Raw genomic sequence first — 21,270 nt, 5'->3', positions numbered from 1 at the left:
TTCTGCATTCACCACTCTTCCAGGCAGCGAGTTCCAGATCCCCACAACCCTCTGCGTAAAGAAGCCCCCCCCTCAAATTCCCTTTAAACCTTCCACCACCCACCTTAAAACTATGCCCCTCGTAATAGACACCTCCACCAATGGAAATAGGCCCTGACTATCCACTATGTCCAGGCCCCTCAATATTTTGTACACCTCAAAGAGGTCTCCTCTCAACCTCCTCTGTTCCAATGAGAACAAATCCAGCCTATCCAATCTGTCCTCATAACGAAGATTCTCCATTCCAGGCAGCACCCTAGTAAATCTCCTCTGCACCCTCTCAAATGCAATCACGTCCTTCCTATAATACGGCGACCAGAACTGCACGCAGTACTCCAAGCTGTAGCCCTAAGTATTTTACAATTTAAGCATAACTTCTCTGCTCTTATATTCTATGCCTTGGCCAATAAAGGCAAGCATTCCGTATGCCTTCTTAACCACCTTATCCACCTGGCCTGCTACTTTCAGGGATCTGTGGACAAGCACTCCAAGGTCCCTTTGTTCATCTACACTATTAAGTGGCCTACTGCTTAATGTGTATACCCTTTCCTTATTAGCCCTCCCAAAGTGCATCACCTCACACTGCTCTGAATTAAATTCCATTTGCCATTGCTCTGCCCACCTGACCAGTAGATTGATATCCTCCTGCAGCCCATGACTTTCCTCTTCATTATCAACCACACAGACAATTTTAGTATCGTCTGCAAACTTCTTAATCATACTCCCGATAGTCAAATCTAAATCGTTGATATAGACCACAAAAAGCAAAGGACCCAGCACTCAGCCCTGTGGAACCCCACTGGAAACATCTTTCCAGTCACAAAAACATCCATCAACCATTACCCTTTGCTTCCTACCTCCAAGCCAATTTTGGATCCAACTTGCCACTTTGCCCTGGATCCCATGGACTTTAACCTTCTTGACCAGTCTACCATGTGGGACCTTATCAAAAGCTTTGCTAAAGTCCATGTACACTACATCGTACGCACTACCCTCATCGACCCTCTTGGTTACCTCCTCCAAAAAATTTAATCAGGTTAGTCAAACACGATCTTCCCTTTACAAATCCGTGTTGACTGTCCCTAATTAATCCCTGCCTTTCAGGACTTTTTCCAATAATTTTCCCACCACTGAGGTTAAGCCGACAGGCCTGTAATTACTCGGCCTATCCCTTTCTCCCTTCTTAAACAAGGGTACTATATTAGCAGTTCTCCAATCCTCCGGTATCATGTCCGGATCCAAAGAGGATTGGAAAATGATGGTCAAGGCCTCTGCTATTTTCTCTTTTACTTTGATCAATAGCCTAGGATGCATTTCATCCGGGCCTGGAGACTTATCTACTTTCAAAGTTGCTAAACCCCTTAATACTTCCTCTCACTATATTTATTTAATCCAGAATATCATATTCCTCCTCGATAGCAGTACCTGCATTGACCCTTTCCTTTGTTAAAACAGGTATTTGTTAAGAACCTTACCAGCATCTTCCGCCTCCACACAAAGATTATCCTCATGGTCTCCAATAGAATAGAATATAATAGGAAGGCTAGGATAGTGCATCACTCTATTACTTCCCCACATACTTGGTTTCTTGCCTCCACATTTATTATGCCAGCTTTTGTTATCCAAACATAGATTTAAAATATTAGTAGCTTTTGTTAACAGGAGCAATATTTTTATTCTCATTTGTGGGTACTTATTTGTAAGTGGTTACATTCCTCTAAATTCGACCGTCATCGCTTATAAGCAAATTATCCAATCCTGCTGCTCCTCACAACACCCCCACCCCCCTCCCACCAACCACCCTCCATAATTAATTGATGTCAGCTCAGTAATGGTCAGACAGGTGCCAATTATGCACCACCCAATTAATATGCAATTAGTAAATGCATCAGTGTATCTCAGAATTGGTTGCAATTAGTTGTACATAGTAAAGCACGTAGATAATCTATGTAGCAGCGAAGCAGTACATAACAACCTCAGAAGATACTGATATCTAGTTTATTCCTTACACATCCGAACACTATTTAAACTTCAACTTTAGCTATTTCAAATAGTCTGTTTTTAGTCCTTCAGTAATTATTCATTTACTATAGACCTAATTTTACAAAAAGTCAGCCTTTCAACTTCAACTGAGACTTGATTACTCTGATTCATGGCAATCTCTTCCATTTGGGAAGGTTGTGGTTCCCGAATCAAATATTGTTGGCTATTTTATGGAACGTCAACTGTAAGTTAAATATTTACAAGACTTCAGCTAACAGAACAACTGAAAAAAGGAGACATGAAAAAAGAGCTCTTATAATACAAACATACCTGGTAACTCGGAGCATCAAGGCTTTGAAGTGAAGATTCCAGCAAATCAAGTTAAGATTAGGTTTGGAGTTGGCTTCAAAGCACTACAAATACAATACTTATTGGTGCCCTGGAGAACCAAACAGTGCAACCCACCCAATCTCACCTCATGCAGCAGCACCTCCATTTCACAAGGTATCAGTCATTTCATTGTTTGCACACAGACTCTGTTTCCTGCCTCCACATTTATTTTGCCATCACAAGGTTTTCTTTCCAGCTATTACTTAGACATATATAGCCTTTGCATAGGCTGAAAAGTAATTAGAAAAGATGTGTAGCCTTAAGAAAGACTGGGAGAATTTGAGCCCATTTGCTAAATAGTGCATCCCTTCAAATTTTGGATGGAGCCCTTAAAATACACATGCAATTTCCTGTGCCTCTCTTTAGGAAGCTCCCAACACCCGGCCTAATATTGTTTGAATATTTGGAGCCAATCATAGGAAATCCCAAGAGATTGGATCGGTTCAAAATTGCCAAATGCTATGCTCACTGCTCTATACCTGGCCCAGTTTCTAGCTGATTGCAAAAAATACTTGCCATTCTCTTTCAAAAACAGTGATGGGACCTTAATTCAACATTATTTTGCACTTCTTTATCTTTGTCATAGTTATATCTCATACTGCTGTTCTTTTCAAACTGAACCAAGATGGGTTCTCGATGTGCAAAATAATTTACTGACTGGAAGATGGAAGAGGTGGTCCAAAATTTTACATTCAATGTATTTTCTCATTTAAAAGGAATGGTAACTTTCAGATGAGATGAAGATTTTAAAATCGCAAGGCTTTTCAATTTGCAAAGCACAATGCTGTTAAGCTATTACTTCAGAATCCAAATCAAGCTTCCAACAAAGGCCTGCTTAAGGATGGATTTTTGAAAGAAATGCAAGAGGATAATCCCAGTATGTTGCAAGAATTCTTAAGTGTGTCCTATCTTAGATCTGTGAATTGAATGTGCTTGACTGCTGCTTCTTTGTTTCTGCAGTCCCCTGATGCTGTCATTTCTTAAGCACAGGACATGATAATTCTTTTTTAAACAGCTTGTTTTTATCTTGCTTTACAACACCTGCCATGCAAACTATGAAACTGGCAGATGCAGCACATAGTATAATACTAGCCTCATGTGCAGCATAACAACTTTAAATAAAAGGAACAATTCAAATGAACTACACAAAAGATACCATGAAATGTGTCCCTGTCCAAGCTAAGCTGAAAATGGTTTGAGAAGTAAACTTGTTTTACTAAGTTAAACAGAAAATTGGTGCATAAAGATCAACAGCGATTAACTAGTTCTGAACAATTGCTATGCTTTTAAGTAGCTTTGTTTTGAAAGAAAACAAACACATCAAGGAAATAATAGGTAATAATCTTGCTTCTCAAAATCACCTGGGGCAAGAACCTTGGCGATGACCCTTCCAAAAATACAATGCCATCATGTTTCGTGCCAGAATAGCATGGGAAAGTAGGGACATTGATGGCCAGGGAATAAATAGAGTAATACAACAAAAGAGTAAAAAGAAGGTTAAAAATAAAGTGAAAGGAACTGCTATTAAAAATGAGTTAAACTGACTGTACAGCAATGCACAGTGTCCATAATAAAACAGGAAAGTTAGAGGCAATCGTGCGTTGCAAGGAACTAGACATTGTAGGGATTACTGAGACATGGCTACAGAAAAAAATCAGGACTGGGAACTAAACATTGCAAACATAACATATTTAGAAAAGATAGAGAAGGAAAAAGGGGAGGTGGAGTAGCTGTACTTATTAGGGATAACAAAATGGTAGTAGAAAAAAAGTGATGCAATAGCAAGACAGAAACAGAATCCATGTGGATAGCAATTAAAGACAATAAAGGATCAATCACACTAATAGGGGTAGTTTACAGACCACCTCATAGCGGAAGGGCGGCGGTGGAAGAACTATGCAAACAAATTAGGGAAATGAATAAAAAACATAGAATAATAATCATGGAGGATTTCAATTACTCCGACATTAATTAGACAGAAGAGGTAGGTAAAAGGGTTAAGGGAATGGAGTTCCTACAATGTGTATAGAACTCCTTTCTAACTCAATATGTAAAAAGCCCAGAGAGGATTTTCTATTGGATCTAGTAATAGGGAATGAACGAGAGCGGATAAGAGAAGTAAAAGTAGGGGAACATGTAAGTAATAGTGGCTATAATTTAATACTCTAAGATAATAATAAGATAAAGATTAAAAAAATAGTAAAATTTTTAATAGGCACATCAATAAAAAAAATGGAAGGTCGAGGTGGAAATAAGGCCACTAAGGGCTGGACAGGATAATACCACAGGCAACAGTAGAGAGATAGCAGAAATATTAAATAATTACTTTGCTTCGGTATTTACCAGGTAAATAGAATAGGTGGACGTGACATTGGATCACGAGATTAATAATGAAATAAATGCATTTAAAATAGAAAGGGAAGATATATTAAATAAACTAATCAAACTCAGAGGGAAAAAAAACCCTAGTCCAGACAGATTACGTCTGCGCATTTTAAAAGAATCTAGGGAAGAGATAGCACAGGCATTACTACACATATTTAATAATTCGTTAAAAAAAGTTGCAATGCCAGAGGACTGGCAGATATAGCTAGCGTAATACCTATCTTTAAGGGAGATAGAACATGTCCAGGGAACTACAGACCAGTCAGCTTAACATTGGTGGTAGGAAAAATAATGGAATCCCTCCTCAAGGAGAAAATAGAACACCGAGAAGCCAAAAATATAATAATGAATCGTCAGCATGGATTGCAAAAGGGAAAGTCTTGCTTGACCAATCTCATTGAATTTTTTGAAGAGGTAACAGAGAGAGTAGACAAGTGTAATGCAGTAGATGTAATTTATCTAGATTTTGAGGAGGCCTTCGATAAGGTACCATGTAATAGACTAATGAATAAGATCAGAGAATGCAGAGTTAGGGGACAAGTAGCAGATTGGATAGCTAGCTGGCTTCAAGACAGAAAGCAGAGAGTAGGGGAACAGGGTAGCTATTCAGAGGGGCAGAATGTGGGTAGTGGTGTTCCACAAGGATATAAACTGTTGTTCACAATTTATATTAACAATTTAAACTTTGGAATCAAAAACACAATTTGTAAATTTGCGGATGACACCAATTTGGGGGGGGCGTGGGGGGATAGTCAGTACTGAGGAGGACTGCAACAAAATACAGGAGGACATGAATAAACTTGCAGAATGGGCATATAATTGGCAAATTTCAACACAGATTAAATGTGAGGTATTACATTTTGGTAGTACAAATACACAAATCGCTAAAGGTAGCAACACAGGTTAACAAGGCCACTAAAAAAAGCAAACCAAGCACTAGGGTTTATTTCGAGAGGAATAGAATTGAAAAGTGGTGAAGGTATGCTAAACTTGCATCGAACCTTGGTTAGACCACACTTGGAGTACTGTGTATAATTCTGGTCGCCATATTATAGAAAGAATATAGAGGCACTGGAGAGGATGCAGAGTACATTTACAAGGATGATACCAGAAATGTGAGGAAAGAATGAACAGGCTGGGTCTAGTCTCTTGAAAAGAGAAGGGGTGACCTAATAGAGGTCTTTAAAATTATGAATGATTTAGATAGAGTAGATACAGCGAGAGCATCACTCTGGAATGTAAAGATCAACCCCGGCTTCTATTCTCCACTCTTTAAACCCCTCTCCCCAGTCTCCACCCTCACCTCCGACAATAAGTGTGAAGAGTTCATAGACTTCTTTGGCTCGATGATTGAGACCATCCGTTCGGCCGGGTCTGCCTCTTCCCTTCCTTCCCCTAGCTCATTGGGCCAAACTTCTTCTAAGGATCCCCCCTGCCCTAGCCCTGACCTCACATCTTTCTTCAGCTTCTCTCCAATATCCCCTCATGACCTTGCTGAGTTCATCCTATCCATGAGACCCACTTCCTGCTCCCTTGACCCTATTCCCACCGAACTGTTGACCACCCAACTTCCTTTTCTGGATCAATGTTAGCTGACATTGTTAACGGTTCTCTCTTCTCAGGTACTGTCGCCCTCTCCCTCAAATCTGCTGCCATCATCCCTCTCAAGAAAACAACCCTCGACCCCTCCGTCCTTGCAAACTACCGCCCCATCGCCAACCTCCCTTTCCTCTCCAAAGTCCTTGAATGTCTTCTCATCTCCCAAATCTGTGCCCATCTTTCCTGCAATTCCACGTCTGAATCCCTCCAATCCAGATTCCGCGCCTGCCATAGTACCAAACCGGCTCTCATCAAAGCCACAAATGAAACCCTTTGTGACTGACAAAGGCAAACTATCCCTCCTTGTCCTTCTTGACTTGTCTGCAGCCTTTGACACGGCTGACCACTCCATCCTTCAACGCCTCTCCACCGTCATCCAGCTGGGTGGGACTGCAGTTGTCTGGTTCCATTCTTATCTATCTAATCGTAACCAGAGAATCACCTGCAACGGCTTCTCTTCTCGCCCCCGCATCATTACCTCTGGTGTTCCCTTAGGATCTATACTTGGTCTCCTCCTATTTCTCAACTACATATTGCCCCTTGGCGACATCATCCGAAAACACAGCGTCAGTTTCCACATGTACGATGATGATACCAGCTCTACCTCAATACCACTTTTCTCAACCTCTTTACAGTCTCTAAATTGTCAGACTGCTTGTCCGACATCCAGTTCTGGATGAGCAGAAATGTTCTCCAATTGAATATTGGCAAGACCTAAGCCATTGTTTTCGGTCCACACCACAAACTCCGTTCCCTAGCCACCAACTCCATCCCTCTCCCCAACTTCTGTCTGAGGCTGATCCAGACTGTTCGCAACCTTGGTGTCATATTTGACCATGAAATGAGCTTTCAACCATATATCTGCAGCATAACTAAGATGGCCTATTTCCACCTCCGTAACATCGCCCGTCTCTGCTCTTGTCTCAGCTCATCCGCTGTTGAAGGCCTCATCCATACCTTTCTTAGCTCTAGACTCGACTATTCCAACACACTCCTGGCTGGCCTTCCACATTCTACATATACTAGAGGTGATCCAAAACTCGGCCGCCCGTGTCCGAACTTGCACCAAGTCCCGCTCATCCATCACCCGTGCTTGCTAACCTACATTGGCTTCCGGTTAAGCAACGCCTCGATTTCAAAATTCTCATCCTTATTTTCAAATCCCTCCATGGCCTTGTCCCTCCCTATCTCTGTAATCTCCTCCACTCCTACAACCACCCGAGATGTCTGCATTCCTCTAATTCTGCCCCCCTGAGCATCCCAGATTATAATCACTCAAACATTGGTGGCCGTGCCTTCTGTTGCCCAAGCCCCAAAACTCCCTACCTAAACCTCTCCGCCTCTCTTTCCTTCTTCAAGACGCTCCTTAAAACCTAAAGAATGCTCCTTGATGAAACTGTCTTTCATACTGTTCTTGATGCAAGAGCTAAAACTGCAGTGACCGTTTCTGGCTAAACATTTTACACTCTAAGTTTAGTTCTGCTTGCAGAATCTGACAAGAACACAAACAGTTAGGAATGCGACTTGCTGGCAGTCACTTTAAAAGTGTCGAGCAGTAATAGTCTGATCAAGCAGCAAGTCTCTTCCATTCATAAGAGCGCCGTTTAAAATAACAATATAATGTTGCCCTTTATGACTATTTATACGTATAGTACACCTCTGTTACTAATAAGCTTCAGAGAATATAAACTATTCTTTAAGAATAGATTGCATTTTTTAAATGACATTCATAAAATCACCAATGAAAATGTTATCAAAACTTAGCTGGAAAGTACAAAAATTGGCTGCCATTAGAAACTTTAGTGTAATGTGAGGACATCCACCTTGGGAAAAAAAACCAGTAAAAGGGAATATTACTTGAATGGGGAGAAATTACAACATGCTGCGGTGCAGAGGGACCTGGGGGTCCTTGTGCATGAATTCCAAAAAGTTAGTTTGCAGGTGCAGCAGGTAATCAGGAAGGCGAATGGAATGTTGGCCTTCATTGCGAGAGGGATGGAGTACAAAAGCAGGGAGGTCCTGCTGCAACTGTACAGGGTATTGGTGAGGCCGCACCTGGAGTACTGCGTGCAGTTTTGGTCACCTTACTTAAGGAAGGATATACTAGCTTTGGAGGGGGTACAGAGACGATTCACTAGGCTGATTCCGGAGATGAGGGGGTTACCTTATGATGATAGATTGAGTAGACTGGGTCTTTACTCGTTGGAGTTCAGAAGGATGAGGGGTGATTTTATAGAAACATTTAAAATAATGAAAGGGATAGACAAGATAGAGGCAGAGAGGTTGTTTCCACTGGTCGGGGAGACTAGAACTAGGGGGCACAGCCTCAAAATACGGAGAGCCAATTTAAAACCGAGTTGAGAAGGAATTTCTTCTCCCAGAGGGTTGTGAATCTGTGGAATTCTCTGCCCAAGGAAGCAGTTGAGGCTAGCTCATTGAATGTATTCAAATCACAGATAGATAGATTTTTAACCAATAAGAGAATTAAGGGTTATGGGGAGCGGGCCGGTAAGTGAAGCTGAGTCCAAGGCCAGATCAGCCATGATCTTTTTGAATAGCAGAGCAGGCTCGAGGGGCTAGATGGCCTACTCCTGTTGCTAATTCTTATGTTCTTATATGTTCTTATGTAATTGTCCATTTTATAAGATATTTTGAGATTATCAAACATTTTTAAAGACCATAACAATCTTCCAAAGGAGCATATTTTTCAAAGTGTGTTTTGCTACAGATTTAAATATTTGAGCTGATGGATGTTGTATTGTGTGAAAACAAACCTATGATCCTGTTGCTAAATCTTGATAAAACGTTACTGAATAAACCAAACATACCAGAGGCTCACTGCTCCTGTATTTCTACAGAGAAGTCTGTGAAACCAAACACAACTCTCAGCTCTAATCAATCAGAAGTTCTCAAGGTGCTACTTTAAAAAAAAATTAATTCAAGGGATGTGGGCATCACTGGCAAGGCGGCATTTATTGCCCATCCCTAATTGCTCTTGGAAAGGTGGTGGTGAGCTGCCTTCTTGAACCGCTGCAGTCCATGTGGTGAAGGTACACACACACAGTGACTTTGCCGTAGCGGTTTGGTACAACGGAGTTGGCTGCGAGGCCATTTCAAAAGGTAGTTAAGAGTCAACCACATTGCTGAGAGTCTGGAGGCACATGTAGGTCATAGAAACATAGAAAATAGTCGCAGGAGTAGGCTATTCGGCCCTTCGAGCCTGCACCGCCATTCAATGAGTTCATGGCTGAACATGCAACTTCAGTACCCCATTCCTGCTTTCTCGCCATATCCCTTGATCCCCCTAGTAGTAAGGACTACATCTAACTCCTTTTTGAATATATTTAGTGAATTGACCGCAACAACTTTCTGTGGTAGAGAATTCCACAGGTTCACAATTCTCTGGGTGAAGAAGTTTCTCCTCGTCTCAGTCCTAAATGGCTTACCCCTTATCCTTAGACTGTGACCCCTGGTTCTGGTCTTCCCCAACATTGGGAACATTCTTCCTGCATCTAACCTGTCTAAACCCGTCAGAATTTTAAACGTTTCTATGAGGTCCCCTCTCATTCTTCTGAACTCCAGTGAATACAAGCCCAGTTGATCCAATCTTTCTTGATATGTCAGTCCCGCCATCCCGGGAATCAGTCTGGTGAACCTTCGCTGCACTCCCTCAATAGCAAGAATGTCCTTCCTCAAGTTAGGAGACCAAAACTGTACACAATACTCCAGGTGTGGCCTCACCAAGGCCCTGTACAACTGTAGCAACACCTCCCTGCCCCTGTACTCAAATCCCCTCGCTATGAAGGCCAACATGCCATTTGCTTTCTTAACCGCCTGCTGTACCTGTATGCCAACCTTCAATGACTGATGTACCATGACACCCAGGTCTCGTTGCACCTCCCCTTTTCCCAATCTGTCACCATTCAGATAATAGTCTGTCCCTCTGTTTTTACCACCAAAGTGGATAACCTCACATTTATCCACATTATACTTCATCTGCCATGCATTTGCCCACTCACCTAACCTGTCCAAGTCACTCTGCAGCCTCATAGCATCCTCCTCGCATCTCACACTGCCACCCAACTTAGTGTCAGCCGCAAATTTGGAGATACTACATTTAATCCCCTCATCTAAATCATTAATGTACAATGTAAACAGCTGGGGCCCCAGCACAGAACCTTGCGGTACCCCACTAGTCACTGCCTGCCATTCTGAAAAGTACCTATTTACTCCTACTCTTTGCTTCCTCTCTGCCAATCAGTTCTCAATCCACGTCAGCACACTACCCCCAATCCCATGTGCTTTAACTTTGCACATTAATCTCTTGTGTGGGACCTTGTCAAAAGCCTTCTGAAAGTCCAAATACACATCAACTGGTTCTCCCTTGTCCACTTTACTGGAAACATCCATAAAAAATTCCAGAAGATTTATCAAGCATGATTTCCCTTTCACAAATCCATGTTGACTTGGACCTAACATGTCACCTCTTTCCAAATGCGCTGCTATGACATCCTTAATAATTGATCCCATCATTTTACCCACTACCGATGTCACGCTGATCAGTCTATAATTCCCTGTTTTCTCTCTCAGACAGGTAAGGATGACAGATTTCCTTCCCTAAAGGACATTAGTGAATCAGATGGGTTTTTACGACAATCCGGTAGTTTCTTGGTACCCAATTTTCCCCAACCCCTTTTTTCGGCGCACTTACCTTAAATGCGTCAATTTTGCACGCTGGAAACGGTGCCGAAGAAAAGGGGCCCCATCCTGCCCGCTCTGCCGAGTCTCTGGTGTCCCAGTGTGGCGTAACTAGTGAAGTGGGGGGCAGAGCAACAGGCCAGCGCAGAAAGCACTGCCGGCAGCTGCGCGCATGCTCAGTGAAGTCTGCACGCATGCTCCTGCCCTCCCAGCTTGTCGTGTGGGCTGTGAGCAGGACCCGATGCTCGCAGCCCCTATCCCCGGCCGAAGGGACGCCCCAATCTTCCCCGCACCCTATCCCCGGCCGAGTGGCCTCCCGCACCGGCCGGCCGGGCCCGCTGGCTTCCTGGGCTGAGGTAGGACTTCAGTTTGACTTTTTATTTATTGATGGTTGTGCTTGCGAGTTTTGATTGGGGGGGGGGGGGGGGGGGGGAGAAGAGGGGAGCTTTTTGGGTGGTGGGGCGGGGGGTGGGGGAAGATACTTTTAAAAAAAAAAACTTGATTCTGGCATAAACGGTAGGACTTCTATTTTTTAATTTGTTATTGATTGATTGCTTATTACTTTTTGTGGTTTGTTTAGTGCTTTGTAAGTCTTGGTGCAGGTCCTCAGCTTCTATTTTTTATTTGTTATTGAATGCTTATTTTTGTGCTTTGTTTAGTGTTTTGTAAGTGTTGGTGCTTTAAATGTACTAACCTGCGCCGAATTCTTAATTGCCCGCAATGTTTTTCAGAGCTGGCCACATACGCCGACCTAAGTCGATTTGGAGTCAAAGTGGCATAAATGGTCAAAACTGGTGTAAGTGTCTGGGAATGCTCCCTTTTGGAAAAAAAAATTGAACTAAAAAAAATTGGGGGGGAAAATGGCATTTTTTTAAACTTACGCCAGAAAAAACAACATACTCCAAAAAAAATTGATGCAAGTCATGGCCAAAATTGGGCCCATGGTCACTATTACTGATACTAGCTTTTACATTCCAGATTTATTTAATTAACTGAATTTAAATTCAACAATTGCTGTGGTGGGATTTGAATTCAAATCTCCAGATTATTAGTCCAGACCTCTGGATTACAAGTCCAGTAAAATAACCACCGTTCACCTTAAAAGGGCCACACTGTATGTGTATGGTAGCATAGTCTTTATGTTACTGGTCTAATGATCCAGACATCGTGAGTTCAAATCCCACAATGGCAGGTTGAGCATTTGAATTCAGTTTTTTTAAATCTGGAAATTAAAAAGATTTTCCTCGGCCTCCTCCCGAGGTCCCCACTTGTCACAGATGCCAGTATTCAGCCAATTAAAATATAGATGACTTAAATGTTGGAGGCTCAATAAAGTATTATAAACACACTGACCTCTGTAATAGACATACTGACTAGATTTTTTTAAATTCATAGTCATCATCTATATATACTAAAAATATCAACATATCACAGGGCATTTGTATTCTATGGAATCCTGTTCTATATCACTGACTTATTTGCTCATATTGGTAACCTGAGAAAAATATACCAACATCGCCACTGCAATGAACTTTCAGGTAAAGGATGAAATTTATGCTAACAATGCCTTTTCAATGCATTTTGGAAGGAAAAATGAGGAGAGGCAATATAAACTAAACGGTACAATTTTAAAGAGTTGCAGAAACAGAGAGACCCGGGGGTTCACATACACAAACCTTTGAAGGTGGCAAGACAAGTTGATAAGTCTGTTTAAAAAAACGCTTACGGGATCCTTGGCTTTATAAATAAATAAAGGCAAAGAGTACAAAAGCAAGAAAGTTATAAATCACTAGCTAGGACTCAACTGGAGTACTGTGTCCAATTCTGGGCACCACAATTTAGGAAGAATGTCAAGGCCTTGGAGAGCGTGCAAAGGAGATTTACAAGAACAGTACCAGGGATGAGGGAATTATTCTCCTTGGAGCAAAGAAGGTTAAGGGGTGATTTAGTAGAGATCTTCAAAATTATGAGAGGTTTACTCGAGTAGAAGGGGAGAAACTGTTTTCACTGGCAGGAGGGTCAGTAAACAAATCAGAGGACACAAAACAAAGTGGGGGGGGGGGGGCGGGGTGGCGAGAAGAAATAAAATTATTGTTGTGATGATCTGGAATGCATAACCTAAAAAGGTGGTGGAAGTAGATTCAATAGAAACTTTCAAAAAGTAATTGGATATATATATCAGTACTTGGAAAGAAAAGATTTTACAGGGCTATGGTGAAGAGCAGAGAAGTTGAACTAATTGGACACCTTTTTCAAAGAGCTGGCACAGGCACATTGGGCTGAACGGCCTCCTTCTGTGCTGTATGACTGTATCAACCGTTATTTTGGACAGAAGTTTCAGTAACGGAAAAAATTGGCAGTCAAAAATATTCATGTGAAAAATTTCAGTAAGCATTCGAGCAATCTCTGGGGAAAGAGTGTGTAATTACAGGGCAACGAGATTACATAGGCAAGTTCCATTATAATTTTGGATACAAGCTTATTATGGGAAGATTTTGACTCAAAACTGATGAAAAGAATGGTCACATAAAGTAAAGTTTTGAAAGAGGAAATGCATGAAGGTGCAAGTACAGGTTGAACCTCCCTTATCCGGGACTCCCTTATACGGCACCACACCTCGTCCGGCACCATTCTCGGCCACCCTGACATGAACAAATTGAAGTCCTTCCGCGCTGCCGACTCCCGCAATCGCTAGCCATACCCCACGATCCACCGCCACCCCCCACGATCTCTCTGCTGCACTCCCAGCGTCAAGCCAGCCAGCCTCTATATCCCCTTGCTCAGTACCTGTACCATCCAATTTAATGTGACCTCCCCTTGTCCGACAAAATCCCTTATCCGGCACAGGCCAGTACCCAAGGGTGCCAGATAAGAGGGGTTCAACCTGTACATATAAATAGCGTTTTTGGAATATTGAAGTACTGTGCACAGTTTTGGTCTCCTTATCTAAGGATAGATATACTTGCCTTAAAGGCAATGCAACACTCAAGGTTCACTAGATTGATTCCTGTATGAGAGGGTTGTCCTATGAGGAGAGATTGAGTGGACTGGGCCGATACTCTCTGGGGTTAAGATGAATGAGAGATGATCTCATTCAAACATACAAGATTCTGTGGGGGATTGACAGGATAGATGCTGAGAGATTGTTTCCTCCGGCTGGAGAGTCTAGAACCAGGGTGCTTAGTCTGAGGATAAGGGGTTGACCTTTTAAGACTGAGATAAGGAGGTATTTCTTCAATCAGAGGGTTGTGTATCTTTGGAATTCTTTGCCCCAAAGGGCTGTGGATGCTCAGTTGTTGAGTATATTCAAGGCCGAGATTCTAGATTCTGGGGAGGTCCCAGTGGATTGGAAAACTGCAAAATTAACACCCCTATTTAAAAAAAGGAGGCAGACAGAAAGCAGGAAACTATAGACCAGTTAGCCTAACATCTGTCGTTGAGAAAATGCTGGAGCAGGACATTTGGAAAAGCATAATAAAGTCATGAAATGGAAATCGTGTTTGACAAATTTGCTGGAGTTCTTTGAGGATGTAATGAGCAGGGTGGATAAGAGGGAACCAGTGGATGTGGTGTATTTGGATTTCCAGAAGGCACTTGATAATGTGCCACATGAAAGGTTACTGCACAAGATAAAAGTTCACGGGGTTGGGGGGGTAATATATTAGCATGGAGAGAGGATTGGCTAACTAACAGAAAACAGAGAGTCGGGAATAAATGGGTCATTTTCCAATTGGCAAACGGTAACTATTGGGGTGCCTCAGGGATTGGTGCTGGGGCCTCAACTATTTACAATCTATATTAATGACTTGGATGAAGGGACAGAGTGTAATGTAGCCAAGTTTGCTGATGATACAAAGATGGGTGAGGAGGACACAAAAAATCTGGAAAGGGATATAGACAGGTTAACTGCGTGGGCAAACATTTGGCAGATGGAGTATAATGTGAGAAAGTGTGAGGTTATCAACTTTGGCAGAAAAAATAAAAAAGCAAATTATTTAAATGGAGAGAAATTACAAATGCTGCAGTACAGAAGGACCTGGGGGTCCTTGTGCATGAAACGCAAAAAGTTTGTATGCAGGTACAGCAAATAATCAGGAAGGCAAATGGACTGTTGGCCTGTATTGCAAGGGGGATGGAGTATAAAAGCAGAGAAGTCCTGCTACAACTGTATAGGGTATTGGTGAGGCCAGTATGCGTACTCCTGCTCCAAAATTCTTATGTTATGTTCTTATACCTTGATTCCCCTAGAGTTAATGTCCAGATAGCTCGAGGCATAACTCCAGCACTAGCTGTACAAGAGAATTACTTTTAATAATTTTTCAGATGGAACTTTCATATTCTATTTGTGTTGTAAATTTCAATGTAGACCCCCATTGGGGGAAGAAAATCAAAAGAGAAGTATCAAAACTTTTTAAGTATCAGGCAGGAGACTGTCCTACAACTGAACTCTAGCTACCTTCTGGTCAATCTTATCAAAATAAGACATTTTAAGACAATCTTGTTTTGATTAGTGCATAAAGTCAATGATATCAAAGATGGTGAAAACAAATGTACCTTTTCGGTTCATGCCCATTTGGAGACACTTAAGCAGTCGGCAATACTGACATCTGTTTCGCTGCTTGCGTGACATGACACAATTCTTGTCCCGACTGCATCTGTAAACCCGCTTGTTGCAAATACTACGTTTGAAAAAGCCTTTGCATCCCTCACATGAAATAATACCATAGTGCAGACCCGTAGCTCTGTCTCCACAGATAAGGCAGGTTCGCTGATCAGTGCGATCATCTGGAAGGGAAAGAAAAACTCAAATTAAATAAACTTGTAGAGGCTATGAAATAAGATTTTTATAAAATATTTAACTGGACTTTAGAAATAAATATTTCATCATAGGGTAGAGGAGCAAAGGGATCTGGGAGTACAAATACACAAATCGCTAAAAGTTGCGATGCAGGTCAATAAGGCCATAACAAAAGCAAACCAAGCACTAAGGTTTATTTCTAGAGGGATAGAATTGAAAAGTAGACACGCTTTGCGAAAATTGTATCGAACCTTGGTTAGACCACTCTTATGGAGTACGGTGTACAGTTCTGGTTGCCATATTATAAAAAAGATAGAGGCACTGGCAAGGGTGCAAAAAAGGTTTACAAGGATGATACCAGAACTTCGAGGTTATACCAATCAGGAAAGGACGAACAGGCTGGGTCTCTTTTCTCTTGAAAAGAGAAGGCTGAGGGGTGACCTAATAGAGGTATTTAAAATTCTGAAAGGTTTTGATAGAGTAGACACAGTTTCCACTTGTGGAGAAGAGCAAAACTAGAGGCCATCAATATAAAATAGTCACCAAGAAATCAAATAGGGGATTCAGAAGAAACTTATTTACCCTGAGAGTGGTGAGAATGTGGAATAGTATAGATGCATTTAAGGGGAAGCCAAATAAGCATGAGGGAGAAGGAAATAGAGAGTTAAGCAGATGGTGTGATGAGGAAAGATGTGAGGAGGCTCGAGTGGAGCATAGAACTCTGGCATGGATTGGTAGGGCCAAATGACCTATTTCTTGCTGTATATTCTATGTAATTCTGTGTAATCAATCATACACGTGCAAACAAATTTGAAATATAAATTTGACACTATTAGAAATGTCTCATTGGATTAAAAATACACAATAATAATTAAATTAGGCCATCTTTGATAAGACTAATGTCACCAAGATGAATGAGATAGTAGATTTAAAGAAATATGCTCTTGCATAATTTCAATTTGTGATTTTATCATTGGTAGGGGGTAATTTTCCAGAGTATGCGTTGGGATCTGGAAACCTTGTCCACCACCAGAACATAAACAGTGCAGGTATGCTGCTTATGATTTTCCCTCATGCATGCGATTTTCTGATATTTTCTTGCAGCAGTCCAGGTTCCCCACCACTAGTAGTGTATGAAAAATTACCCCATATTGTCCAAACTGTAGCTACCTTGGCTGAGAGCAGCTCATTCAACAAAGACTTCAGATTGAACCTAGAATCTTCATATCTGTATGGCTCAGTTACTCGCGAAACGATGGGGAAGGGTAGGAAGAGAATTTGCAGCAGACATTTAACGCAGAAGCAATTCAAGAAAACATCTAAATACAAGGTCTATAGAATCCAATATATACACCCGTTTACATCAAAATTAATAGTCACAAATACACTTTAGCCTCACTTGAAAACTTTAGCCTTTACGCAAACAGTAGATTACTCATTCAGTGCAAAGTAATCCTTATTTCCTAAATTCACATTATAGGAATAGCCCTGAAGTCAGCACTCAAAACATAAAGAACAGTTTACTTGATTTTTAATAATATGCATTGAAACCACTTATCATAATACCAATGTAGCGTCTGTCATATAACATGCACACAAAGGCATATAAGTGGGTGCAATGCAAGTGTAATTGGAAGGAAATTTAGGCAAGGATAACTTGCACTCAATCTCTGCCCATAATGTGCATCACGGGTGGGCGTGACACAGCATAGAAAGCTTCTGCCAGAAACAACAAATAATTTCGATTCAATGTTGTTATAAGGGAAGGACAGACAGATGTCTCAGTTACCTTCCAGCCTTCACACTAGAATCTGCACTGAGGCATAAAAACACTTATTTACAACTGGCGTCCAAGATTGGTTGGCTTCTATCAGAGGCGTTACACTTGATTTAAGGGAATATAAAGGCCAAACTTGAAATGATGCTTTTTAAATGTTTCGACATGGTTTGTATGCAATATTTTGCTGGTCCTCTGAGTTGGTGAGAAGTTGGTGATTAGGCCCGATAAATTGTGACAATAGGCTTCCCAAGGGAATCAGCTACATTTATATTTTTATGCAGGAAAAAAAGGGGAGGAGGACGGAGGGATACCAAGAAAGTGAAATTGTACCAGAGGAGGAATACGCCCTTCCATTCGGCCCTTCGAGCCTGCACCACCATTCATTATGATCATGGCTGATCATGCAACTTCAATACCCCATTCCTGCTTTCTCTCCATACCCCTTGATCCCTTTAGCTGTAAGAGCCACATCTAACTCCCTTTTGAATATATCTAATGAATTGGCCTCAACAACTTTCTGTGGTAGAGAATTCCACAGGTTGAAAGTTCAAATACACCACATCCACTGGTTCTTCCTTATCCACTCGACTAGTTACATCCTCAAAAAAGTCTAGAAGATTTATCAAGCATGATTTCCCTTTCATAAATCCATGCTGACTTGGACCGATCCCGTTACTGCTTTCCAAATGCGCTGCTATTACATCTTTAATAATTGATTCCAGCATTTTTCCCACTAGCGATGTCAGGCTAACCGGTCTATAATTCCCTGTTTTTTCTCTCTCCCTCCTTTTTTAAAAAGTGGGGTTACATTAGCTACAATCCAATCCAATCCATGTGTATAAAGCAGAGGTGAACTTTCCTGGACTAAATTAAGGAATATATGCCCCAAGTTTCCACACGCGACAAAACAGGCGCCCCTCTGAGCTGGGCGCCTGTTTTTCGCGCCGAAAACGGCGCCTGAAAAAAAACGTGGTATTCTCGAGCGCCTTGCAGCTCGATGTCTGCTTGGCGCGGCGCAGAGGGGGCGGAGCCTACCACTCACGCCGATTTTGTAAGTAGGAGGGGGCGGGTACAATTTAAATGAGTTTTTTGGGTACTGTTGAGGGGGATGACTCATCAGGGGAGGGCAGCAGCAACCAAGTTCATGGCACCGTGGCTGGCTCTGTTGCACAGGAGGGCAGGAAAAAGAGTGGGAGAGCGATAGTGATAGGGGATTCAATTGTAAGGGGAATAGATAGGCGTTTCTGCAGCCGCAACCGAGACTCCAGGATGGTATGTTGCCTCCCTGGTGCAAGGGTCAAGGATGTCTCGGAGCGGGTGCAGGACATTCTAAAAAGCGAGGGAGAACAGCCAGTTGTCGTGGTGCACATTGGTACCAACGACATAGGTAAAAAAAGGGATGAGGTTCTACGAAACTAATTTAAGGAGCTAGGAGCTAAATTAAAAAGTAGGACCTCAAAAGTAGTAATCTCGGGATTGCTACCAGTGCCACGTGCTAGTCAGAGTAGGAATTGCAGGATAGCGCAGATGAATACGTGGCTTGAGCAGTGGTGCAGCAGGGAGGGATTCAAATTCCTGGGCCATTGGAACCGGTTCTGGGGGAGGTGGGACCAGTACAAACCGGACGGTCTGCACCTGGGCAGGACCGGAACCAATGTCCTAGGGGGAGTGTTTGCTCGTGCTGTTGGGGAGGAGTTAAACTAATATGGCAGGGGGATGGGAACCAATGCAGGGAGACAGAGGGAAACAAAAAGGAGGCAAAAGCAAAAGACAGAAAGGAGATGAGGAAAAGTGGAGGGCAGAGAAACCCAAGGCAAAGAACAAAAAGGGCCATTGTACAGCAAAATTCTAAAAGGACAAAGGGTGTTTAAAAAAAACAAGCCTGAAGGCTTTGTGTCTTAATGCAAGGAGTATCCGCAATAAGGTGGATGAATTAACTGTGCAAATAGATGTTAACAAATATGATGTGATTGGGATTACAGAGACGTGGCTCCAGGATGATCAAGGCTGGGAACTCAACATCCAGGGGTATTCAATATTCAGGAAAGATAGAATAAAAGGAAAAGGAGGTGGGGTAGCATTGCTAGTTAAGGAGGAAATTAAGGCAATAGTTAGGAAGGACATTAGCTTGGATGATGTGGAATCTATATGGGTAGAGCTGCAGAACAACCAAAGGGCAAAAAACGTTAGTGGGAGTTGTGTACAGACCTCCAAACAGTAGTAGTGATGTTGGGGAGGGCATCAAACATGAAATTAGGGGTGCATGCAATAAAGGTGCAGCAGTTATAATGGGTGACTTTAATATGCACATAGATTGGGTTAACCAAACTGGAAACAATACGGTGGAGGAGGATTTCCTGGAGTGCATAAGGGATGGTTTTCTAGACCAATATGTCGAGGAACCAACTAGGGGGGAGGCCATCTTAGACTGGGTGTTGTGTAATGAGAGAGGATTAATTAGCAATCTCATTGTGCGAGGCCCCTTGGGGAAGAGTGACCATAATATGGTGGAATTCTGCATTAGGATGGAGAATGAAACAGTTAATTCAGAGACCATGGTCCAGAACTTAAAGAAGGCTAACTTTGAAGGTATGAGGCATGAATGGGCTAGGATAGATTGGCGAATGATACTTAAGGGGTTGACTGTGGATGGGCAATGGCAGACATTTAGAGACCGCATGGATGAACTACAACAATTGTACATTCCTGTCTGGCGTAAAAATAAAAAAGGGAAGGTGGCTCAACCGTGGCTATCAAGGGAAATCAGGGATAGTATTAAAGCCAAGGAAGTGGCATACAAATTGGCCAGAAATAGCAGCGAACCCGGGGACTGGGAGAAATTTAGAACTCAGCAGAGGAGGACAAAGGGTTTGATTAGGGCAGGGAAAATGGAGTACGAGAAGAAGCTTGTAGGGAACATTAAGACGGATTGCAAAAGTTTCTACAGATATGTAAAGAGAAAAAGGTTAGTAAAGACAAACGTAGGTCCCCTGCAGTCAGAATCAGGGGAAGTCATAACGGGGAACAAAGAAATGGCGGACCAATTGAACAAGTACTTTGGTTCGGTATTCACTAAGGAGGACACAAACAACCTTCCGGATATAAAAGGGGTTGGAGAGTCTAGTAAGGAGGAGGAACTGAGGGAAATCCTTATTAGTTGGGAAATTGTGTTGGGGAAATTGATGGGATTGAAGGCCGATAAATCCCCAGGGCCTGATGGACTGCATCCCAGAGTATTTAAGGAGATGGCCTTGGAAATAGTGGATGCATTGACAGTCATTTTCCAACATTCCATTGACTCTGGATCAGTTCCTATGGAGTGGAGGGTAGCCAATGTAACCCCACTTTTAAAAAAAAAGAGGGAGAGAGATAACAGGGAATTATAGACCGGTCAGCCTGACATCGGTAGTGGGTAAAATGATGGAATCAATTATTAAGGATGTCAAAGCAGTGCATTTGGAAAGAGGTGACATGATAGGTCCAAGTCAGCATGGATTTGTGAAAGGGAAATCATGCTTGACAAATCTTCTAGAATTTTTTGAGGATGTTTCCAGTAGAGTTGTCAAGGGAGAACCAGTTGATGTGGTATATTTGGACT

The 21,270-nt window shown here is 42.1% G+C and overlaps 1 protein-coding gene across 1 annotated transcript in view; it reads right to left on the bottom strand.

The window, feature by feature from the left end:
• LOC139232462 (nuclear receptor subfamily 6 group A member 1) overlaps nucleotides 1-21,270 on the bottom strand; it is a 352,134-nt gene that overhangs the window by 68,552 nt on the left and 262,312 nt on the right. The window contains exon 2 of the mRNA XM_070862680.1: nucleotides 15,649-15,879. Coding sequence (XP_070718781.1) covers nucleotides 15,649-15,879 — 231 coding nt within the window. The remainder of the gene's footprint in view (nucleotides 1-15,648; nucleotides 15,880-21,270) is intronic.

This window comes from Pristiophorus japonicus, chromosome 20 (assembly GCF_044704955.1).
Source record: "Pristiophorus japonicus isolate sPriJap1 chromosome 20, sPriJap1.hap1, whole genome shotgun sequence".
NCBI classification, from domain to species: domain Eukaryota; kingdom Metazoa; phylum Chordata; class Chondrichthyes; family Pristiophoridae; genus Pristiophorus; species Pristiophorus japonicus.
Note: the sequence above shows the minus strand (reverse complement) of the source record. Positions and strands in the feature narration are given on the sequence as shown.